This window comes from Streptopelia decaocto, assembly GCF_964273445.1.
Source record: "Streptopelia decaocto genome assembly, chromosome: 3".
Classification (NCBI taxonomy): Eukaryota; Metazoa; Chordata; class Aves; order Columbiformes; family Columbidae; genus Streptopelia; species Streptopelia decaocto.
In genome coordinates, this window is record NC_138656.1 from 119,175,209 (window position 1) to 119,200,816 (window position 25,608).

Genomic DNA, 25,608 nt, shown 5'->3' on the forward strand with positions numbered 1-25,608 from the left:
TGTACCGTGAGCCTCTGCGAAACCCCACGGACCTACTCTGTTTGCTTACGAGAAATGACACCGGGACCATTCGCTCTGCTGACAGCGTAGCTTGGCCCACGTGCTCTCCGAGAGCCTCATTTTTCAGCGTACAGCCCACTGCACTTTGTGTTATTTTAAACTAACACATAGTTTGAAGGAATAGCTTACCAGATAGTTGAAATTGTGTTCAGTTTGCCCTTTCCTTGCTAATTACCACTAACGTTACCAGATATCATTTGCACATCAGATATCATCATAATCTTACATTGGCTTCCAGATGGTTGTTGAAAATACTGGATAGTTTTTGTCCTAGTTTTAATCTCTGTGAACACCAATATGAGCTCCTAGTGTGGTGATTCTGTAATGCCTGGTGGTTTTTGTGAGCTGCCAGCCAGCTCTTCATCTGTGTGATGTTTGACAGACAATATGTAATGATAACAATATTTTGAGTGGCGTAGGGTCAAAATTGTGCTCAACAAATCAGCATTTGTTCGTCGGGGAGTGAAAAGATGTTTTGTCTGACCTGTTTCTCCGTAGAACCATGATGAGCAGTGATAAAGAAATTCCCCTCTTTAAACGGTGTATGAAATCAGTCACTACATTTTGTTTTAAAAGTTATACCCAGTTAACCAGCATATGTTTATGTAAATACGTATCCAGAGCTTTCTGAATAATAGTAAAACCTTAGCACTTTTCCAGCCTTCTGGAGCTCTCTCTGTCATTATTACAAATGGGCATCACTTGGCCAGGCTCTCATCAGCCAGTTGCTTATTTAGGGTGATAAGACACAGATGATTTGGGTGTAGAAATGAAAAATGCTTTTTTCTCTTCAATCTTGTCTAATACACACACTAATAGCCTGGAAAGTATTTCCTTCTTTCAGAGTGCCAACAGGATAAGGTTAATCTCAGACCCTTTGGTATAAATTGCTTCTTTGGTATAAATAACAGCTTGAAGTTTTCTTGACATTTTAAGTTACATCTAGGTTACGTTTGTGATCAGCAGAGAGTTATGGTATGTCTGTAATTATCAGTCCCTCTCTGTTAATAACAGATAGAAAGTGGAACAGTTGGCAGTTTAGGCCTGGCCTAGGAGGTACAGGTGAGCTGGGACCGGGTGCAGCAGCAAGGATCATCTTGTGAAATCCTCAGCAAGAAGCGCAGGTGGAGGGTTCAGCGAGACTGGATTCATTGCCGCTGAAAATCACCCAAGAGCTTTCAAGGGTTTGTTTGAGAGGTCAGTCTGGCACCATTAATTGTTCTTTTCCCTTCTGTCTTCTGGCAGATGGTTTCTGTTGAAAATTTGGCCTCACCCTCTACTGAGTTTAGAATTGACACCGTTGCCACCGAAGTGGAGAACGGGAGTTGACAGCACAGGTTCAAACATGTCACTAAAAGCCTTTTAAGACATATTCTTTACATTAACCCCCCAAAAATCAATGCAAGCCCTCTCAGTGCAATAGCAGCTGAAATTATGCTTATCTTATGTGGCATAATCATTATGTACATTATCACAGGCAGATCCGATATTATTTTTTATGGCATTATTGGCATTTCATTTTCACAGACACGCTACGGAGAGTCAAAGATTGCAATAAATCCCTCATAACAGGGCTGGTGCTACAAGGTGGTGCACGGTGTAAACTTCTGTCGAAGCTGATGTGAAATTCCCCTGCTTGTTTAACAGAGCAAGGTCTTTCTCAACTGCTTTAAAATGGCACTGAGTGCGAGCGAGGGAATTAACTATACAGTGGTCTTCTAGGTTCAGTAGAGGAAATCTCTTTATCAGTCTCTTCTGGTAGAAATCTTTCCTGCTTGGTGAGACTGCAGAGGGTCTGTTGAGAATAAATAACATTAAACACCGCACAGCTGGCTGCAGTCGCCCACCTTTGCTTGAAAAGTAGCTGTGGGAAGTGCATCCCAGCCCAGAGCAAGGCTACAAGTTAATTTTTCGCTGTAGCTCTACTGCATCTGCACAGACAGAAGTGACTTTTGCTTCTCCAAGATTGGATTATGTTAAATTTTGAGTATCAAGAATAGATATTTAGTATCAGGTCGCACTTGAGTGTAATTTCTGAATATCTGCTCTATGTTTGCTAGTGGAGAGAAGCAGGTATGCATTTTCATTCTGCTTTAATAAAATGCCAGTATAAAGTATATCAAATAATTCACATCAGTGAAAAAAGTGTGAGCCTGTTTTCTCTATTATTTTAGCTCTGGTGTTGTATTAGGAGCGCTACTTTTTGTATGTTGGTTTTATTTGTTTGTTTTGGGTTTTTTTATGCTGTTGAGGCTGTGATTTTTCACCTGTTTTCACCTATTGACCTTTAAGGAAATACTTGTCTGTTTGGCCTGGTATTATAGCTACATTTAAAAAATTAATGTATCGTCGAATCATTTTGGTTGGAAGAGACGCTTAAGATTATTGAGTCCAACCATTAACCCAACTCTAGCACTAAACCATGTCCCTAAGAACCTCATCTAAATGCCTTTTAAACCCCTCCAGGGATGGTGACTCCACCACTGCTCTGGGCAGCCTGTTCCAATGCCCAACAGCCCTTTTTGGGAAGAAATATTTCCTAATATCCAATCTAAACCTGCCCTGGTGCAACTTGAGGCCATTTCTTCTTGTCCTGTCGCTTGCTGCTTGGGAGAAGAGTATATATATATATATATATATATGTATATGATTATTTCTTAGATAAATAAACATATTATGGAACTTAAACTGATTTCTCTTTTCCACCAGCAGTAGCCATTTACCATTTCACAAGAAGAGACTTCTAAAAAAGCCTGTCCAAACCATCGGAAATGAGCATTTGAAAGTCGTGATTGTAATACTGTGGGCAAAAGAGCAGATTTTACACTCTAGGGAGAGCTGTGTGTGGCATTGAGGTTCATACAGAAAGTTGAGAGATTCAACTGGTCTCCTCTCTTCCAAAGAGAATCCACTGAGTGGTTGGAGAAAATGGTCTTGCCCCCTGTAGACAGTGAGCCCTGGAAATCAAAGGTGATGCACATATGCACCAATAAAGTTACACAAATCAAATGGGATTCCCATGAATCACAAAAAAACCCACAACCCTGAGCACATTTTTCATAAGTTGCAATCCTCATATGTAGTTTTCTGCATGAAAAGTTAAATTTTTAGTTATCAAAGTGTACAATACAGTATAGGAAGGAAGGAAAGAAATAAAGGAAGGGAAAGGAAGGAGGGAAGAGGAAGGAAGGAAAAGAAAGAAGGAAAAGAAAGAAGGAAAAGAAAGTACTGGGGCCTATATTATTCAATATATTCATCAATGATTTGGATGACGGAATAGAGTGACTGTCAGCAAGTTTGCTGATGACACCAAGCTGGGAGGAGTGGCTGACACTGGAAGCTGTGCTGCCATCAGAGACCTGGACAGGTGGGGAAAAACTTAATGAAATAGAACAAGGGCAAGTGTAGAGTCTTGAATCTGGGCAGGAACAACCCCAGGTTCCAGTGTAAGTTGGGGAATGACCTGTTGGAGAGCAGTGTAGGGGAAAGGGACCTGGGGGTCCTGGGGACAGCAGGGTGAGCATGAGCCAGCACTGGGCCCTTGTGGCCAGGAAGCCAATGGTACCTGGGGTGGGTTAGAAGGGGGTGGTCAGTAGGTCAGAGAGGTTCTCCTGCCCCTCTACTCTGCCCTGGGGAGACCACACCTGGAATCTTGTGTCCAGTTGTGGCCCCTCAGTTCCAGCAGGACAGGGAACTGCTGGAGAGAGTCCAGCGCAGCCACCAAGATGCTGGAGGGAGTGGAGCATCTCCCGTGTGAGGAAAGGCTGAGGGAGCTGGGGCTCTGGAGCTGGACAAGAGGAGACTGAGGGGTGACTCATTCCTGGGGATCAATATGGAAAGGGGGAGTGTCAGGAGGATGGAGCCAGGCTCTTCTCGGTGACAACCAGTGACAGGACAAGGGGTAATGGGTGCAAACTGGAACACAGGAGGTTCCACTGAAAGATGAGAAGAAACTTGTTTGGGGTGAGGGTGGTAGAGCCTGGCCCAGGCTGCCCAGGGAGGTTGTGGAGTCTCCTTCTGTGCAGACATTCCAACCCGCCTGGACACCTTCCTGTGTAACCTCATCTGGGTGTTCCTGCTCCATGGGGGGATTGCACTGGATGAGCTTTCCAGGGCCCTTTCCATCCCTGACATTCTGGGATTCTGTGAAAGGAAGGAAGGAAGGAAGGTCACCACAATTGCTATCTCCTAAACAAGTGTTTGAATTTCATTGTCAGACACAAGTGACCATGTCATATTTTCACACAGGATTTTAGCATTAGACCTCCCCCTCCAGACTAGTATTAATATTTGCATTACAGTAAATCCTACATATGGATCAGGAGACTTTGGCCAAGGACAAAGAGATGTGTGCTGAGTAGCTGAGCTGTTCAAAACCAGATAATAATGAGCAGATATACTGGAAACACAAAGAAACAAACCTTAGGAAGGAGTACTGACAAGATGTGGACTCTCATTTCCTTTTTTTCCTGTAGGCCTCACAGCAATATAGAGTTTTCAGAAGAGATTTGATGACAACAATGAAGTGGTTTTTCAGAGACTAAAGGGAGAACTCCTGCCTGTGTTAGGGAGGAACAAGAGAAAAAGCAAAAAGCTGCTTTATAGAGTCTCTAAGTGATAGGAAAGTCTATTGTGGGCAGCATGTGGCGCAGGTGGGGGTAGGAAGCAAGCCCTCCTCGCTGAATAGGATGGGGAAACAAGAAGATTATGTTTCAAGTGAGGTTTTTAGGGACATGGTTTAGTGCTAGAGTCAGGTTATGGTTGGGCTCGATGATTCTGAGCGTCTCTTCCAACTGCAATGATTCTGTGATTCTACGACCTCAGTTTGCAAAGGGAAGCGAGTTGGAAACACGTGAAGCCAGAGAGAGGAATACGAGTGCTGAACCTTCCTGGCTGCCCTGTCACATCCTCAGCAAATTAGTGTCTGTTCAATGTTCAGCTCCTAAGGCCATGAAATGATTAGTCCATGGAGACTACTTAGAGATGGATCGAATTACAGTTCTGTCGCTTGCATTGGGCTGTAGGATGCAGGTAAGCAGTTGTGCCTGTTTTTATTAACTCCAGTTAGGTTTCCATCCAGATGGAAGGATGTGAAGTTTCAAGTGTTCTCCTTGGTCACCGTGTCTATTACGTATTGCAGCCTTCTTGGTGCAAAACAGAAAAACCTGTGCTCTACCTTTTATATCACTCCTTTTATTTTGCTGTGCTCTGTTTCAGCCCATGGACCAGGCTTCTCTGAAAAACAGCGATGTTCTCATCCTGACGGGTCTGACACAAATCCCGACCGCTAACCCAGATGGCATGGTAGGAGAGTTCTGCAGCAACTTGGGTAGGTCGTTGAAAGGAGTCTTTTGCCTATTTTATTATCTTATTCATTGCTTTGGATGGGAAATAATTCTGCGATTCCTGGAACTGAATAAGTTGTCCAGCTATAGCTGCTGGCATAAAACTAGCTGTTTAGATTTTACGATGTGCTCCTGATGTCATTAATACACTAAGTGCTTGGAGAGACACAAGCTGTACCTAAAATGTTTTGGAATGGAACAGGTATAATGAGATTTGATCATCTGCTGCTCTTGGTTCGCTAAGTATGTCACTTAGCTGCCAACAGACTACGTGTTGCCGAGGTTTTGGATATGGTTCCCAGCTGAAATATTACTATTTCCTTCCTGTATATCAGCCAGTGTAAAATCGTTACATGGTTTTTTATGACTTTCAGTTTTGAAAACAAGCACATCTGCTTCCCTTCTTACACCTGATTTTTAAATATATCAAAAGCAAAACAGCACAATCTCTGTTTAAAAAAAATGCATCAAGATATATTTATAGACCCCAGAAATATAAAACCTAATCAGAAGCTTTCACAGCTGGAAAAGCTGATAATTACAAAGCTGTGATATCAGTGTGAATGGCAGCTTTTTCCAGCCTGTTTGGAATGTCACATCCAGGGCTGTTCTCTCCTTTCCTCCCGTTCCCCTGCCCCAGTTCCTCTGTGCTCTCACCCTCTGTCACCAAACCGCTTGCTCACGTCTGTCCTGCTCTATATTCCCTATTCTTTTATCAGAGATCTTCCCCTTATTTTAAATGAACAGCTTTTTAAAAAAGCTCGTGATAGGTGGATTGTTATTATACAAAGGTTATCAAAAGACTTTAGAAATCTAAATTGTGCAATGCTCATTGCGAGCAAGTGTTCTGGTCCCTATCACACACCGGAGAGAGATCTGAGCTGCAGTATTTACATGGCTTACCCAAGGCTGCAGAAAAAGGCTGAGAACTGAACTTAAATGCAAACAATTCTTAGTCTTTTTACAAGTCAATGTACCCTTGGAGAGGTAAAAAAACACGATACTTGGGGTTTTTTCCTCATTTTAAAATCCTTGTGCATATTCACAGACACTGGATATCTACGTACTGTCCCCCAGTCCCAGTATGAGACTGGCCTGGTAGCGGAAGGCAGATAATCCAAGGGACGTGGTAGATTCCTCCATCAACCACCATCTCTAAATGAAAATCAAATATTCCTGCTCATGACTGAAGCTTTTCAGTTCAAACAGGAGTTGTGGGATGTACAAGGTAAAATTATGTGGGTTTTGTTTATGTGAAAAGACGAGTTACAGGGTCAGGATGATTCCTTGTGGTGTAAACACCTATTAATAGAGCATTTTGTAAGACTTTTAATATTGGATTATACCAAAGATCCTCTCTGCCCAGCATCCTGGCTCCAGCAGGGATCATGAGCAGATGTCAAGAGGACAGTAGAAGAACAGGACGAGACTATAGAATACTTATAATCTCCTGGCCTTCAAGTGTTTTGATTTCCGGGATTTCCTGAATCAGACGTGGCTTTTGTGTAGTTAGGAATGTTCCGTGCATTTCTCTTCCAGGAACTTGTTCAACCCCCCATTGAAGCCGTGGTAATTCTTAACACCTGTGGCTTCCTTTCCTACCTGCTGCCTGTGTGTTCATGTGTGTGTGTATTACAGCCTGTGTTTTCATTGTTTTTAAGCATTGTTAGTTTTAATACCCTATGAGCTGTCGCAGATAAGATTTAGTGATGTTGTTGTGCTAGATCCAGATGTGCTGCCTTTCTCTGTCCTTTTTGGACCTTATAGGGGGTTACTATCCCCCTGATGTTAATTAAAACACTTTTAAAAATGAAACAAAGTCTTTGAGATGTAGCTTGGGCCAAAGCAAAATCCAAAAGGGGAATGTGTATAAATAAATGTGTTACAAATGTAGGTACAGGTTGGGGTTTATCTGCACAGGTTGTTCTGGTTCACAGAAGTATTCTGAACTATTCCAAGGGCTTTGCAGAAGGTCTTCAAAGCAGCTTATGTCTTGAATGGAACAAACTCATTAGAAAATGATTAAAGACCAAAGGAAGATATATACCTAAAATGATACCATTGTAAGAGTCTGGAATTTGAGCGCTATTTGCCAAATAAAACACAGCGACTTGAAGAAATTAAAGAATTGTATGAATAATGTAGCTGTAGGGTTGTCTTTTACATGACACCAGCAGCATTTATGCATCTATACCAACATCAGGAGAAGAAAATAGTGGATCAGTATAATTTCAAATGTGTAAAAAAGTCCAAAAAGCAGTAGAATACTGTGAAAAGCGATAGTGTAGGCAAGCTAAGCACAGTAGTTTTCATTTGTTTTTCCCATTTGCAAATGTTCAGGGGACTTCACAAGACGCTCAGAACACACAAGGGAAAAACTCTAAAGCAGACGCTGGAAACGTACCAAAAATCTGTGTCATGAGGTGACGGCACATTTGTGAGTGCTGTGAAAGCACAGAAATGCAAGTGTGAAAATTCCACCTTGTTCTCCATTTTCATCCCCGCGCGCAGAGTTGGAGACGCTGATTCCCATTATTACCGAGTCACACGCGTGATTTCCCCTCCGCATTGTGTGTGCAACGCTGAGCCCGTGCTTTGTCACGTCTCCACGTTCCTCTCGGCGCAGCCCAAACCCCTTTTTCTGTGCTCAGCACTGCAGCACCAGCGCCCTGCAGCTCGAGAAAAGCCGCTGTGCTTTTACATTGCCTTGGGCATCATCAGCAACATTGCCAGACTGTCTGTAGGGACAGTTTGTGATATTTCGTGTGCGGTCGTGCCCCTGTGTGTGTGCCTGTGTTTATATAAAGCAGAAAAGAGCACAGTTTGCTTTTTAGGTGCCAACTTGACTTTGTGGTGGCAGCTGCTCAAAAAGCAAGTTATCTCATTGTGAGCTGTAAATTGAACAACTTGTTAGGGAGCTACTGAAGGAGACTAAATTTGAAATGCTGAGATTATTATACAACTTTTATCAAGAGAGTGCATCCATCAGTCACAGAGATAAATTGGGCTTTAAACAGCTTTCAAATATACATGTCCTCTTACTGACAACTGTAGAAAGTTGCTGTAGTGGTGCAGAGGGCTGGACTGGACCTGGTGCTTGCATGGAAAGCTTGGAAAAGTTTTCACCCTTGTTTTGCTGAAGCTGGGAGGTGATTCTTACCCTTTTATCGAACCACTTAAGAGTGGTTAGGAAAGATTTCTTCCTGGAAAGGGCTGTGGGGCATTGGAACAGGCTGCCCAGGGCAGTTCTGGAGTCACCATCCCTGGAGGGTTGGACAGACAGAGATGAGGTTCTCAGGACATGGGGCAGTGCCAGGCGTGGGTTATGGTTGGAGTCGATGATCTTGAGGGTCTTTTCCAACCAAAATGATCCTATAATTCTAAGCGCCCCCTCAAGTAGTGCCCAGCTGTGCTGACCACAGCACATACAGATAATCTTGCACCGAGGAACTGAGCAGTATATTCTAAATGGAGAAGTTGTCACACAGAGCCTTGAGAGTGGTGGGATAGTCATGTCCAGTGGGGTCTTGAGAAGATGGAGGGCTGGGCAGAGAAGAACCTGATGAAGTTCACCAAGGGCAAGTGCAGGGTCCTGCAGCTGGGGAGGAACAACCCCAGGCACCAGCACAGGTTGGGGCTGAGCTGCTGGAAAGCAGCTCTGCAGAGAAGGACCTGGGAGTTCTGGGGACAACAGGGTGACCGTGAGTCACCAATGTGCCCTGTGGCCAAGAGGCCAATGGGACCTGGGGTGCATGAGGAAGAGTGTGAGCAGCAGGTCAGGGAGGTTGTTCCTCCCCCTCTGCTCTGCCCTGGGGAGGCCCCATCTGCAGTTGTGGGTCCAGTGCTGGGCTCCCCAGTTGAAGAAGGACAAGGAATTACTGGAGGGAGTCCAGCGGAGGGACACAAAGATGCTGAGGGGTCTGGAGCATCTTTGTGATGAGGAGACTGAGAGAGCTGGGGCTGTTGAGCTGGGGAAGAGAAGCTGAGAGGGATGTGATCAATGGGATCAATATCTCAGGGTGGGTGTCAGAGGATGGACCAGACTCTGTTCAGTGGTGCCCAACGCCAGGGTGAGGGGCAACGGGCACAGACTGAAACACAGGAGGCTCCGTGTGAACATGAGCAGAAATTGTTTGCTGGGAGGTGCCAGAGCCTGGCCCAGGCTGCCCAGAGCGCGTGTGGAGTCTCCTGCTCTGAGACATTCAAACCCGCCTGGACCCACCTGTGTGATCTGCTCTGGTGACCCTGCGTGAGCAGCTGGGTTGGACTGGATGATCTCCAGAGGTCCCTTCAACCCCAACCAGCCTGGGACTCTGTGATTCCGTGTTGCTGTCCTTTCAAAGGTGCATCACTGTGGCACCAGAAACTTGAGATAATGGTCAGCAGCCCTGGCTCCATGGCTTAGTAGGTATGACAGCTGCTTGGGAGAATGCTCCACTCCCCGAAATGTAATTTTATATGAATTATTGGTAACCAGCTCTGTAGCTTTTCTGGGAACAGAAACTCCAGTTGGATTCTGCTCCAAGATCTTACCCCCCGTTATTTTCTCCGTGGCCCTGGAAATCTTCTGGTTGCTTCCAACAGAAAAGGTTTGAGTTTCCCGTAGTAAACTTAGAGCTATAGGGAAGGGAGATCTGTGAACTCAGACCCTAAGGCTTTAGGAATGAAAGCCACATTTTTCATGACCTGGACAAATTCCTCATTTTGGGGTGCATAACAAAGCAATGCAAATTCTGGTCCTGGAGCCAGAGGTTTAACTTTCAGCCCCCCAGATGGATTTGGAAATATTGCTCTTGATCTTCTCATTCCTCCCTTTGCATCCTGTTTACAGATGGGATAGTTTAGACTTAGCCATGGAAGAGGGATAATATAACGCATTGCTGGGATGTTTTGTAGCATCTCAGTTTCTAGCCAAATATGAACTATTGTTATTCATATTCCAAATATTTCCATGATATAGTTTGTATGTAACCTGGAGAAAACCTTGGCAATGAATCCACTGCACTGAAGTTATATTGTTTCTCTGATATAAAGGGTGTCTTTGACCAGTTGTGAGCAGCATGTAGTAAGCACTGACTGCTAAAAGGAGTTAAACGCATGTGAAAAATCCTACTAGAGTCTCTGGACTCTGAGAAACCTTCACACACTCAGCCAGAGAAATCTTCCTTGAACACGTAGGTGGGGCAAAAGGACCCTTAATGTGCGAAATCCGTACCCATCAAAGCTTGTCAATAAATGGAAATCGAGGAAGTGATTATGGCGGGATGTAATATATGCGTTTTCAGGCTCTTTCACAGCTTTTTTGTGTAATGCCTCCATGCTTAATGTTACTGCTGCTGCACTGCAATTAACATCGGTAGATGGTTTTACCCCACGACCACACATGAAATCCTGGTGAGGCAGCAATTGCTGGGTGAGCTGGACAAAGCGTTTCCACTTTGCCATAACGTACAACATTTTTGTAAATCGTTCTGCCAAAAAGGACAAAATATTTGCTCTGTACTTGCTTTTGCTGTTGATTACAGAGTAAACATCTTTTTCTCATTTTTCTCTACTCCCATGCTGTCTACAAATCACAGAGGTTTTGAATTGTTCCTATTATATTGGAAGGACAAAATATTTAGAGCTTTTAAAAAGGAGAAACACGCCCCCACCCCTTCTAGCTTCAAGGGAGGTTTGAAATAACCACATCTTCAGCCTTTCAGCCAGAGTACTGAAAACCGAGTCCAGACCTGTGCACCATGTGTGGTGCTTTCAGCCGAGACCTGTGAGCTGTTGTCCTTCTCTGGTGGAGAGCTAACAGACAGAGCAGGGTTTATTTGGGTTATTTTGATGGTAAGGTGGTTAGTGTCACTCATTTATCCTCATGTGCTGGTGCAAGATCGCCCTCTCCTGTCACGAGTGTTGTGTGCCCCCAGCTAATAGAGTATAATTGTTCCCTAAGTCTGGAGTAGGCAGTAAATAAATATATTTCATGGTCAGAAGTGTTCCTCCCAATTCATACACATAAGAAGTTCCACTAATTAATGTGCTAGCTTCTTTCTATACCTTATGTGTGGGAAACTGCAGCGGGTCTGTGGAATCCTTGACAGAAAATATGGGAGTAGAGATCAGCCTTGAAGATATTAAGATTTACCCTTGAGAAGGATGGGAGTAAAGGAGTATCCAGAGAGAGGAGAGATGTACCCGTGAGAGAGAAGGGGATAGAAGAATAACATGGATGATAGAAAAATTAACCAATGAGATGTTAGTGCTGTAACTTGTAACCAATAGTGAAGAGACACATGAATTGGTAAAACTGTATAAAAATGCACTTGTGGCAATAAATGGCGTCTACTACTTTCATCCTGGAAGAACTTGGTCCATGTCGTTTGTCCGTCTCAACCACGACACTTATGTAATATTTAGATTAAAGGAATTCTATTAAAAAACTTAAATATTAACCTTATTAATTGATTTTTACTCCCTCTCCCTTAGCTATGACTGTCCGGAATGGAGGAAATGTGCTGGTTCCCTGTTACCCCTCTGGAGTGATATACGACCTGCTGGAGTGCCTGTATCAGTATATTGACTCTGCTGGACTCTCCAACGTCCCTTTTTATTTCATCTCCCCCGTTGCCAACAGCTCCCTCGAGTTCTCCCAGATCTTTGCTGAGTGGTAGGTGTCAAACAGCTGCTTCATCGGCCTCAATTCGCACACCCAGAGATGGTAAATAGACACACACAGGTTATCTCTACATGACATATTCTATTATATACTTGATTAGAATTGTGAACACGTTTCTGGAGTCACGAGGGTGTGCGTGCGTGTGTAAGTAGATGTTGTATAATTAGGGAAGCAGCATTTCCTGTAGAATGTACAGACTCAAATAATCTGTCCGTTTTGGTACTTGCACCGATGATTAAATGATGCACCTGACATGAAGTCTTAGGTGAACTGATCCCTCAGGAGAACTGGAAAGAGGAATTAAATCTGGTTAATTTTAATCATGTTATTTTTAGCAAAAGTAGGAAAATCAAGCCTTGGTGTCCTGGCCAAACTTGGGTGTGCTTTGCTGGCAAAGTAGCAGGAATGTTACATGTGCCACTTGTGTCATTCTGGCCGGCTGGCACAACTCAGACACATACAGCATATTTTTGAATTCTCCTTCGCTGTAGTGACTTATATTAAAAAGTCAAACCCAGCATTAGCTAATCTCCAAACATTTATCTGTAAAGTAAATGTTTGACTTGGGTAGAGATGGAGGCAGAGGTTGAACTCTGTGAAACAAAGGTTTGGGCTCAGAAATGGAGTTGAAATTCAGGGATTTCTGCCTTCCAATTTTACTATTTAATCAGTTAAAAGAAATGTCCTGCTCTTAGTATCTCTTAGACTTTATCAAATTTAGTTTGACCCAGGCTTATTGCTTTATAATAAAGAAAATATGAGTGAGACAGGTAATGTTTCCCAGAAAAAGCCACCAGGCCAGAGTCACTGCAGACAATTATAACATCACACAGGCCTCGCAAAAATATCGTTTATTTAACTTCTGTAGTAGGATGAATCAGGAATCAGGCTAGAGCTAATCCACAACTTTCAATATTTCTGTTTTAAAAATAAACAATTGATGTAAAATAGCAGGTAACAGCGTTATACCACAGTGAGAGGCGGTTTACCAACATTGTAGTCGCAGTAATAAAATGCACAGGGGAGTGAGATTATAATGAACCAAAGGACCGCATCACTGCTGAGAAGTGGGATGAGGCAAGTGGAGTTTTTCTGTCGACAGGTAATTTGGCTTTGCAAAAACTGCTGAGACCTGGACTATGAAATGACAGAGATGTTGAGTTACAGATTTGTCCTCAGCAGCGTGTACAAAACAGCTTGCAGCTGTCCTGCACCTTCGCTAAGTGATCTCCCTGCGGCTGGGTTGCCGCGTCCTGTAGGTGTTGGTGCTCTGAACAGAAAGATTGGAAGCAACACAACAAATGGGTGATTTTGCACCTGGTGCCACAGATAATAAACTGCTTTCTCCAGAAAAGGTTGAACAGTAGGTGGCAGCAGATACCGCAGGATATCTTGCCGCTCTCTAACCCAGCTTACTTTTCTTTTAAAGGTTGTGTCATAACAAACAAACAAAGGTTTATCTCCCAGAACCTCCTTTTCCCCATGCTGAGGTAAGTAAACCATAGTTCTGCTGTTTGCTAAGACCAGAGAGCGAGTGGGTTTCTGGAACACAGTCCTGCATGGCTGTTGTTTTTTCTGATGAACGCTTCTACAGCTATTGAGTAGTTTTGTGTCATTATTCATACAAGTTTGGGTTTTTTTTAATTTGCTTCCTGTGATTAATTTGAGAGTGTGGGGGAGGAATGAATGATGGTGTTCCCTCAACTCAAAAATTATCCTGATGTTTATTTCAGCATAGAACTTACAAATGCTCCTCTCTTTTACTTCTTCCCCCGCAGATCTGGCACACACATGGTTTAATGTTTGCTCTTATCAGGCTGCAGCCACGAATATTCCCTTTGCCCAAGCAGTTGGCTTCCAAGTCTGTGAAACTAAGAGCTTGTTATCAGAGACAGCTTAGTCACCCCAGCTCTTACCTCCCCAGCTGCAACAGGCATCATATTGCCTGCTGCAGGAGAAATGGTATTTGATATAAAGTTAAAGCTTGCAGCACTGGGTGCTGTCATTGGCAATTTTAAATGAAATTACATGAGCTAGCATCTTAGCGAAGCAAAGAGGAATAAGGCTCCTGTCTTTGAGGGAGATGTTATCTCGCATATCAAGAAAGGAAATCTCTTTCTCCACTAGGAACAGGTAGATTTCCCACTGAAAAAATGGGAGGCAGTCTGGGAAAGGATTTAAATCTCCTGTGAGACAGGGAGCTGCTTGGGGCGTGCGGTCTCCAAAAAGTGGCTCTTTTAGTTCCTGTGGTCAAAACTGCTTGATGAGATGTGCAGAGTGACCATTGCAGGTTCAAGGGCCCAGAGATTAAATACTTTTTCAGGCTTTGTTTTCTTTTTTCCTTCGAGATACCTCATCCAGGGACTTGTTCTGGAAATCGCCATTGTCCATCATATCTATCATCTGTAGGTGCTTCAAAGATGCTGTTGGAAGTAGGATCCGACCAGAAGCCCTCACTCTTTCCAGATCCTTGAATACATTCCAAGCAGGATGTGCAGTGAATGATGTATAATCTGTGACTAAGAATAATGCAAACTGCAGGCCAAGCCACCTATTCACCACTTTTTCTTCCCAAAAACTCATTCACATCCACAGATCAATTCCAAAGCCTGATCTCCAAGTAGGAGATTCTTGTACCTGTGCTGCTGGCTACACTTGCTGATTTCCCCTGCATTTCTGTTTTCCTTTTTGATCCACAATGTCTTTGTTTCACTGACATCCTGTATCCTATAAAAGATATTCCTTCAACATCCACTGGAATTGGCAAGTTCAAAGTGAAAGCCCTTCCAAAAATGAGGAGCCAAACACGCAGCTGCCAAAGACTGGATTAATTAACCCATCTTATGTGATGGGTTGTTGTGTTTATAGAGTGATAACCATGTCCTCTAATTTTTAGGACATTTTTTGTTTGCCAGAGGCCTGCTGATAATGGAATTTTGCCAAATGATTGTTTAGCTGTTGAGACTACACATGTGCTTCATGTGTAGATCAAGGTAATTAAGAAAGGGCTCACAGTGGTGGATAACAGATTGGTTTCCTTATGAAAAAATGCAGTGGATAGAGGGGATATTGTGCCTGTTACAGGTACAGGCTCTGGTTGACAAGGCCAGATCCTACAGGTTATGACCCACAAAGATGGGGACATTTTATCATGAGATGCACCAACAGCTTTATCTAGACCCATTGATATCATTGCTAGGAAGCCATTCTTATGTTTTTGCCTAAAAGTTCCCATAAATGTGCTAAATGACACAAGAGAGTGTGTATCCACATCCCTGTGGCTCCCAAACCATGCAATGCCTGTAGCCTTTAGGCATTTCTGCACATTTCACGGTACGTCCTCTAACAAAGCTCAGGTTGTGTGTAGGATGTTCACTTACAGCTGCTGGATCAACACTGGGAAGTGGAGTAACCTGTATTACCCCACCACTTGATGGACTAAATAGGTGTCTTCCTCACTAATTCCTGACACTTATTTGCTGCTTCGCAAAAGGAGTCGGTGCGATAAGAGGTGGAAGCCCTGGGTGTGTAGCAAGACTCTCTGGAAAGCCTGGCTTAACAGCAAAACCAAACCAAAGTCATCACCAGGCAAAGAAGGACTGAGGCTACTATTTCTTTTAGTCTTTTTCTGAAGGTTGTAAATCACTGAAGTTTAGACGCGCTTAGGAACACGGGATCAGGCTGCTCCTTTCTGATCTGCAAGATGCAGGGTTTGGTTTAGTTTGGTTTGAAACAAAATATTGAGGTTTATGTAGAAGACTGACACGTAAGGTCTGTACTCACCAACACTGCTCCACGGTGACCACGTCACATACCCCGTGCTCAGCACGTGCTTTTGGTTCCTTGTTCTGTCCTCTGAGGGCAAGCTACCGTCATCCTTTTATTCCTCTAATTCTCAGCTGCCTTGGGCTGCATTCCAGTTTTAGTGGTACCTACAGCTGGGTATGGTTTAACGCTGTCATATCATTTCTAACGAGCTGGGTTTCTTTTTCTTCTATGAAATACAGGCTTAGACCAACCCATGTCAACAGAAGGGGGCAAGACCTTACAGCTGAGACTGTATTTATAATTCAGATAATGTGAAACGTCTTATAACTTCTTTTCGGTACAAATTTTGACAAATGTATTATTATTCCCTCGCAGAAACCCTGTGATGCCTCTGCAAAGAGCAGCCATAGGAGGCTCAGATGCTATAAAATTGTGGTGTAATTTTACCCAGCAAAATGGTCTTAATACAGACCTGGCCTGAATAACCTGCCCATGGCCAAACCATCAGTCTGGGAGGGAGCAAGGACTTGAACTTGAGACTGAGTTAGAGCCTTAGCAGCCGGTCTTTATGTCTTAAATAAACACTCTCTTTCTAAATCTGTGACTCCACAGCTTCACAATCAGGAGCTCTGCTTGCTGGCTCTTAAGGGAATTTTTAATGAGTATCAGAAATAGACACTGAACGATCATTTCTGTTGGATGGGTTGTTAGTGGAGAATTGCCTTACTTCTTGCCAAAGTAATGGTAGGCTTGTGCGGTGTAAACTATACGGAAATTGCCTGTCGTGAAAAGATGCGCTTAGCTGCTCAGTTGTTGGAAGAAAATAGGGAATTACTCAGACAAGCCCCTTAGTTATTTGCAAGCATTAATAACATGCCTGGCGTGATACATCAGAAAGGGACAGGCCAGGAAATAAGCTTCTAATTATCTGCAGAACAAGTCCAGCCCAGCATGCTGTCTGGTCCTGAAATTCGACATTCCTGTGAGCTGTATAAACAGCAGGGTTTCAAAACAAACAAGGCAAAAATGCCCCAAATTGTTGATGTAGTCTCATGCAGCAATGAGTTCCAATGGGGTCTGATGCATAGTATAAAAGAGCGTTTACTTCCTTGAATCAGTTAGGATTGTATTTTGCATTTCACTTAACTATCCCTTTATAATTGTTACAAGAAGATAAATGAAAGTATCTTGACAATCTCTATAATTATTACTTTTATTTAGTCTTCTCTCTATACTAAATTGTTTGAAGCTTTTTCATTCTGTGCACGAAAATTTTCCAGGTTTGTGATTTACCTGTTCTGAACTCATTCCTTGTTCTGCCGCGCTGAATAAAACCAGACACACTGTTCAACTCCGCAGAGAACCCAGAACACTTCTACTCCCTCCTCAATGCTTCCACTTTAACCTAGTAGTAGGTGTTCATCATATCTCCTCCCGTACAATTTATTGTGCTTTGGGGTTGCAGTTTGTTTCCTAAATCCAGTCATAGGGAATGTTCTTTCCCTCTTTTATGAGCAAAGAATGTGGGCTAAAGTGCTTCAGGCTCTTGGGGATGGATTTGGACATCAGTTCCTACTGAAGATAATATGAATGAGGCATCCAGATTCTCGCACAAGCTTTTGAAGTTGCATCTGCAGCCTGTTAGCTGGTGCACAGGCTAAAAGAGCCTCTTGGAAAGGCGTTTGTTTCACTGTGATGGCTGGAGGAAGAGTTGCTGTGACTCCGGAGTGAATCAGGATCCGGAGCAGGACTGATGAACATTCCAACCAGTCATTTTTCGGGAGGAAAACTGGAGAAGTGGAGAAACAGTCAGTTAGGAAAGGGCTGGATCACCTGTGGATGCCTTTCCCCTGCGCATGGACAAAAGTGGCAATTCAGTTTTTCACCAGAGAAGAGGCAGCTCAAACTGAAGCAATGCTGGAAGCTTCTGCACTCTTAAAAACTGGAGTTTGCGCAGGTTTGTGAATACAGCAGCAGGAGGTGGTGCCTTTCACTTCCAGGGCACACAAGCAGTTTTATTCTAGGCTCAACTGTCTAAATAGGCTTAGATTAAAGCTCCACAACTCCTAGATGAAATGCTGTGGAGCAAAAATCAGTAATTATTTTTGTTTAGAAATATTATTCTGGTATCCCAGAACCAACTTGTGGTGTTTTACCAAATTCCTTGAGCACGTGGGAACGTCCCATCCTAAACGCAGCCATAGCTGAGGAATTAACCATCTCCCAGCCCTTTCCTCCAGGAGCCGTGGATCGTACGCTCTGTGTCAGCCCTTTTGTGGAGGTGCTTTATAAATGAGTGGCTTAATTGCTCCAGCAAGGCAAAACGAGAAGCTTTTGCTCCCTTTCCTAGCTGATTTCAGGCTCTACAATGCGTGGATCCAGAGCTGACGATACTTCGCTAAATGTCCACAACAGGAAAATTTGAGAGTTGGTTGACACTGATTGGTATTTGCTAATGGAGGAATAATTTGGATTTACTGGCCTCTTATTAAGGTTTCTGTTAGCAACATCTAAGAGAAATGGCTACAAAAAGCCTCTCTATGTGGCTGAAAATTGCCAGGATGGGAGTAATATTGATTCTATGGTCTTAAATACTGGCGTTTGTCTTCCTCATCTTTGTTTCCCTCCTCCATATACCAGTTCCTGTGCAACACATTCAAAGTAATAAATACCTGGAACCAGGTGACTGTATAGCATTATGTTTTGTCTTGCAGTGTTAAATAGAATTAGGCCCCTGTTAGCATTGGTCTTATGAAGAGAGTGGGGCCAAGTAATAAATGCATCACTCGTTCGTTGATAAGAACCATTTCTGTTCAAAATTCTGGACCCAGAAGACCCAGAGGAAATAGCGGTGTATTTTGGCTCACAAAAACAAAGGGCACACAAAGGCTCTGGAGATTTATCCTGTTTATAGCAGCAGTTGCTGACCCTGTAAATCAAGTTTACTGCTTTAAAGGGAAGCATAGCCATCGGGAGTTCAAAAACCCACAGCTCTCCTCCGTCTCGGTTCAGTACTTTACCATCCTCTGTCTCTTAAGCTTTCAGTCAATAATGGTTCTTTCTGTAGAAAGAAACTCTGAATGTTGTTTCTGGTTTCCAGAAATCAGTTTCCTTTTGAAAATATTGTTTGGCTGAATGGTTTTGGGACAGGATTGACTGTAGTGCTTATACAGCCCTTCTGATCTGTAGATATGAAAGACCTGTACAAATCATTACAGGTTTAGTCCCCTTAATGATGAGTGTAATTTTGTTGGACCTATTTTGCAAGTTCAGTGCCCCAGTGTCATGCTGTGTTGCTGAAAATATGATAAAAATAATTAAAAGGAATGACACACACAAAACCCAAGGTCCTGGAAACCGAGTCTGTGTCTCTCTACAAAGTGACAGGAAGGGATTTGAAGCTGCCATAATGTTTTGAAGAGAATACGGCTTTTATGTGTACGAACAATGAACATTTGTATAGGTAGAGCAGTGAAACAGGCGGTTGAGGATTATTTTGCTCACCGAGCGCTGCTCTCACATCTTAGCAAAGGTTTGAATGCTACTGTAGACAAATATAGATCTAAGCCTAAGGATCCTATGAAGCAGGAAATCTGTGGTTCTCAGGAGTGTGTTACAGAACTGCAAGCTCTAGAAATGTCTTTCACTCTGCTGGTCCCTGGAACGTCACATATCCCATTGAATATCTGAAACAGAAATTGGGCCCTTCTTCCAGTTTACCCAGTTAAAACTGCTTTTGCAACTTCAGTTTTGAGGCTTTAGACTTCCCTCGAAAAAATAAGTGAAAAGCTTTGTGGGGCCATTTCCTACCCATTCTTTTAAGTGCCAGAATTATATGGGATCAAATTTGTTTTGTGCATTGTCTGCTAAACTGCAGTTTTTATTACCGAAGCTAAGTTTAGATTCTAAATATTGCACTCCAGATGTGTTAATCAGAAATCTTTACTAGTCCTAATTGCAAAAATGTTTTCAAGATTCAGCGCATGTTAACTGCCAGAGCAGTTATTGGATTTTTTTTTCCATTTTTCCTCTTGAAAATTAAATAGGAATTTGATACTCCTAGTAAGCTGCAGAAAGTATAATCCCCTTCGTCCATGATCCAAGGATCCACATGGAAATAACAGACTGCATCCACCTACAGCTTCCATCTTACCTGAAACCCCAATCCTGTTCCATTCCAGCCATCCAGGTGTTGCACAGCTGTTTTAAACAGGACAGGTGGGAAGTCAAATGCCAAATTGCAGCAGAATATTTGCTGGTGGGAACATAAAGGCGACCAAACTCAAGGAAGAAAGGGAGAAACATAAATTGAAGTGCTGTGTGGTGCATAAGTTGCTAAGAGGCTTAAAGAAGCATCAGAATCCCCAGCTTTCTTTTCATGTAGGCACATTATCCTTGAGTTAGATCTACCATGGTAGAATATACCAAACAAAAGAGAATCTGGAAAGATGAATTAAAGCTTTGAGAGACCAGAGGAGTTGCTTATCATCATGTTCTTTCTTAGTTTCTCTTATGAAGAGATATGTTACGATGAAGAGTAAAGCCAGAGTTTGGGGGTTTTCTGCTAGAAGGGCAGGTGGTAGTGAGGTGGACTGTGAACTGGCTGAAGGGAAGAAGCCAGAGAGTCGTGGTCAATGGGGCAGAGTCCAGTTGAGGCCTGGATCTAGTGGAGTGTTCAAGGGTCAGTGATGGGACCTGTATTATTCAATATATTCATCAATGATTTGGATGAGGGAATAGAGAGACTGTCAGCAAGTTTGCTGATGACACCAAGCTGGGAGGAGTGGTGACACTGGAAGCTGTGCTGCCATCAGAGACCTGGACAGGCTGGAGAGCTGGGTGGGGAAAAATTTAATGAAATAGAACAAGGGCAAGTGTAGAGTCTTGAATCTGGGCAGGAACAACCCCAGGTTCCAGTGTAAGTTGGGGAATGACCTGTTGGAGAGCAGCGTAGGGGAAAGGGACCTGGGGGTCCTGGGGACAGCAGGGTGACCATGAGCCAGCACTGGGCCCTTGTGGCCAGGAAGCCAATGGTACCTGGGGTGGGTTAGAAGGGGGTGGTCAGTAGGTCAGAGAGGTTCTCCTGCCCCTCTGCTCTGCCCTGGGGAGACCACACCTGGAATCTTGTGTCCAGTTGTGGCCCCTCAGTTCCAGCAGGACAGGGAACTGCTGGAGAGAGTCCAGCGCAGCCACCAAGATGCTGGAGGGAGTGGAGCATCTCCCGTGGGAGGAAAGGCTGAGGGAGCTGGGGCTCTGGAGCTGGACAAGAGGAGACTGAGCGGTGACTCATTCATGGGGATCAATATGGAAAGGGGGAGTGTCAGGAGGATGGAGCCAGGCTTTTCTGGGTGACAGCCAGTGACAGGACAAGGGGCAGTGGGTTCAAACTGCAACACAGGAGGTTCCACTGAAAGAGGAGAAGCAACTTGTTGGGGATGAGGGTGGCAGAGCCTGGCCCAGGCTGCCCAGGGGGGTTGTGGAGTCTCCTTCTCTGCAGACATTCCAACCCGCCTGGACACCTTCCTGTGTAACCTCATCTGGGTGTTCCTGCTCCATGGGGGGATTGCACTGGATGAGCTTTCCAGGGCCCTTCCAACCCCTGACATTCTGGGATTCTGTGATAAGGGCATGACGCACAGATCACATTATGACATATAGTGAAGAACACGCTGTTTGCTAATTAGTGGCATCGTCTGGGGTTCCTCGACACAGCAGCTGCAGAAATCTGTTACTGGACCATGCAGATGTGAATTCTGCATTTTGAGCAGTGCCGGGCAGGAGAGAGCAACATACAGAGAGACCTTTGATGGACAGTCCCACCTCCTCTAAGAACTGGCTGCCAGTGGAAGTACCATTCCCCTCTTTCATACTCCTTATGTCCATGTATCTTTTCACTGTTCGGCGTGTGATTCCATTGTGTTCAATTGCATACTTTTAAAGAAAACCGTATTTACAGCCGTTTACAGGATGGAAGCTTATACCTGCCAAGCAAAGCCTTGCAAAATATTGCATGAAAGTGTTTAGCAGACTAGTCTATTAAATTGCTTTTTAAGTTGAACCTCGTTTTGCAAATTAGAAAACAGTGGCGGGAGAAATAAAGCAAAATACTTTTTCAAAAAGCACCTTGAGAAATCAAACTCCCCATCCTAGCAGAGAAATCTGGTTTACCACATAGTTTGTTCCACTGTTTGCCAGCTCTAGTGGCAACTGCTTCTTATTCTTGTATTCTTATATTATTCTTATCTTGTTTTCTTACTCTTTAAATTACCATACTGCCGGTTCCAAAGATATGGGAGCAAGGACTCAGAGGCACCTGGCCCCATATTCTGTCTGCCTTTTCATAGCATTTAGGACAGTCATGACTAAATCTGTTGGAAAATCTCAGGGACTCTGAGGAATTAGAAATAAACTGTAGAATATTTATAATCTCATGTAAATAAACACACTGAGCACAGAGGCACAAAAAGTTTGTAATATCTGGATTTTTTTGCTTTTCTTTCAGCTCATACAGACAAACAAGTTGAAACATTATCCCAGCATCCACGGAGACTTCAGCAATGACTTCAAGCAGCCATGTGTTGTGTTCACTGGACATCCCTCTCTTAGATTTGGGGACGTGGTTCATTTCATGGAGTTATGGGGAAAATCTAGCTTGAACACTGTTATATTCACAGGTAAGTAAAACGCAGATATCATTACTAAATTAACACTAGGTTTTGCACTCTGGTTAAGTGTGACCACGTCCTGGGGGCTTTCCTCATTTGTTCTGGGGCAGAAGTTTCTGCCTTCAGTAGGAGCTCATCTAAGTTAAGACACCAGGACTGACTGTAGGGCCAAATGTAATTATTGTGCCATTTAATTCATTTTAGCCCTGCAGAGCCAACCTTTGCCATGCAGAGCCCGTTCCTGCCATTTCGAAGCAAAATCTTTGTTACGCACAGCAGTAAAACGCCTACAGGAAATTAATTTTTGGATTGAAAGCAGCTGGCTGCAAGTGGAACCCAGGCAAGACCTAATTGCTGGTGGTTCAGAAAGGAGGAGCACTTCTCCATGTTCCATTGAAATCACAAACCTTTCTTTCCTCATCTTTTCTGCCCTTTCATCAGAACCTCAGGCAACCGGCTGGTCTGTTTTTGATGATGCGTTTGTCATCTCTGCTGTTTTAGGGGCGTGCGCCCCGTGCAGACCTGGCAGTACCGATCTGTGCCTTTTGGCTGAGGGTTTTTGATTTTCAGACACTTTTTTTGGCTGTCAGACACGTTTGGATGTGAAGCTGAAGGTTCAGCTCCAGCTCATCCCCTGGGGAGCTGTGCCAGCGGCACAACAGGTCTTTAGAAGTTTCTCCGCTTCTCCTGGTCTGCTTCTAGTACTGAGCCTACCTTTAATGGATTTAATGAATCAAGCCCTGTCTACCTCAGAATAAGTCTGCGATCCACAGGGCAGCTGCATCCTGAGACCATGCCAATCGATAACAGTGAGACAAAGGATTTAAGAGAGAACGTGAAGCTTTTGGGAAATCTAGCAAAGGGAATATCTTCCGGAGTTTGATCTTCAAGGCCTTCCCTCAAACTGCCTCCTCCTCTTTATACTCAACGTGTCATCCAAACAGAACCCTACAGCGGGCACTCCTCACAGCTGAGAAGGGAAATAATCCTTTAGGCCATTGCTACTGATTTTATCTCTAAAGAGCTGTGGTATAATTGGGAGATGTGTTATATATAAGTCAGCCAGATTCAGAAGGTGTGGATTTGGGACTAGGACAAAGTAATTAGAAATGGGGAGGAGAATACCGGGTGACTGATCAAACCTGCTCCAGCAGCAAGAGCCTGATGGAGTCCCACTGTTAAGCTTGTTTTCCTCCTCTTTTTAGTGAATAGCTCTGCTGGAAAGCACAAAACCTCCTAAAGCAAAGAGGACTGAGAAACGGTTATTTCCTTCCTTCTTTGTTTTCTTAACTGTAGACTTGAGGCTACTGATGAACAAGTCCCTTTGACTCTTTCACAATATTGGTACCAAAAAGTGTCACGGTATCATGATACTGTTAAACCCATTTGGAAAGGTTTAAGAAGGGTGTAATTAGCCCTACTGCAAGGGGAGGGAAGATTAATGGAGGTTCGTGCTGAGCAGATGAGATGCTTAAATCTAGATTGTGATGATGCTGGGAAGTGGTACCTGGTCCCACAGCACAGATGTCATAACTGCTACCGTACCTGTCACTCCTGACCTTTGAGGTAGTTTCAGGAGATGTGCCCTAATTACAGTAATTGGTAAAATGGCAATATAGGTATGCATTGTCTTGGAAACAGTGAATTCTCCTCCAGCTGAGACTTCAATTAAAACCAGAGCATATATGCTCTGTGCTGGGGTGTGTGTTTCGTTAAGCCCTAGGAAATCAGTGCCGTTAATCATGTCCTGAATGTGCCACCCACCATCAGTGAGGGTGTCAGGAACTGGACTTTAATGGCAAGAACTTCTCTTCTGTGCCTTCTTGTAGGGAGAGGTAATTGACCTTTCTGTATTAAAATGTAATCCTTCTGTGAAATGAGGACGTAGAGCGGACTCGATTAGAACGTGGCCCTGACAAGTCGTTAAGGCATCTGAATGATGGTCGTAGCAACCTCTGGATACATTAGGTTGTGATCTTTGATATTCATTCCCAGTTTATACTTCAATTGAAACTCCCGGTTGAGATCTTCTTTGGTTGTGGTGACCTTGGAGAGCACAGTGATTCCAGGTTTAGTTTTATTCCTAAATTCGTTATCTGTGGCTTTTGGACTCTATAGGCAGATTGCTCAGCAGGATGTTCCTACTTCTTCTCACCGTCTCAGCTGGAACAAAGACATCTATGTCTACAGAAATCAGTAGCAGTTTAAATTCTTCTGGTCTTAATAACTCCAGTGGAAATCTGAAGCACCTCCACTGATCCCCAGGATTTTTATTATTTAATTAGAATCATAGAATCATTTTGATTGGAAGAGACCCTCAAGATCATCGAGTCCAACCATTAACCCACCCCTGGTGCTGCCCCATGTCCCTGAGAACCTCATCTCCGTCTGTTCAACCCTCCAGGGATGGTGACTCCAGCACTGCCCTGGGCAGCCTGTTCCAATGCCCCACAGCCCTTTGGGGAAGAAATCTTTCCTAATATCCAATCTAAACCTCCCCTGGCCCAACTTGAGGTCGTTTCCTCTCATCCTATCACTTGTCACTTTGGAAAAGAGACTTGATCCCCCTGGCTCCAAGCTCCTTTCAGGCAATTGCAGAGAGCGAGAAGGTCCCTCCTCAGCCTCCTGTTCTCCAGCTATTATCTATCTTTTCCTGTTTTAAGTTTAAAATCTCCTGTAGTTATGAAAGAAACTTGGCCCATTGAAACAGTATGTGATAGCAGATGATGTTCTAGCTTCTGTTATAGAGTCCTAGTTTCTAGCAATTAGGGCCTTAAACTACAGGCCACGCAGTATTGTTAATGATGACACTGCTTGTTCAGCCCGCAGGAGCCAGATAGACTCCACCTTCCCAATTTGTAATATAAAAAACAACTAGGAGACAATATGGACTAAAACAGTGTCTGCAGCCCATAACCAGGATACCCGCTGTGAGTGAGCTGCGGTGCTGCTCTCCTTGCTCGTGGCATCTGCAAATGTTACCGCTGAAGCAGTATCGAATAGATTATTGATCCAAAATATTGAATACCATTAAGCCACAAAGAAATGGTAGAAGAAAACACGGCAGAAAAGAGTCAGTTTCTTGCTCTCCCTCCGATAACAA

At 43.7% G+C, this 25,608-nt stretch overlaps 1 protein-coding gene across 1 annotated transcript in view; it reads left to right on the forward strand.

Moving 5' to 3' along the window:
* Nucleotides 1–25,608, forward strand: part of INTS9 (integrator complex subunit 9) — a 76,180-nt gene that overhangs the window by 27,667 nt on the left and 22,905 nt on the right. Inside the window, exons 9-12 of the mRNA XM_082049294.1 lie at nt 5,278–5,389; nt 11,883–12,063; nt 13,502–13,562; nt 22,343–22,514. Coding sequence (XP_081905420.1) covers nt 5,278–5,389; nt 11,883–12,063; nt 13,502–13,562; nt 22,343–22,514 — 526 coding nt within the window. The remainder of the gene's footprint in view (nt 1–5,277; nt 5,390–11,882; nt 12,064–13,501; nt 13,563–22,342; nt 22,515–25,608) is intronic.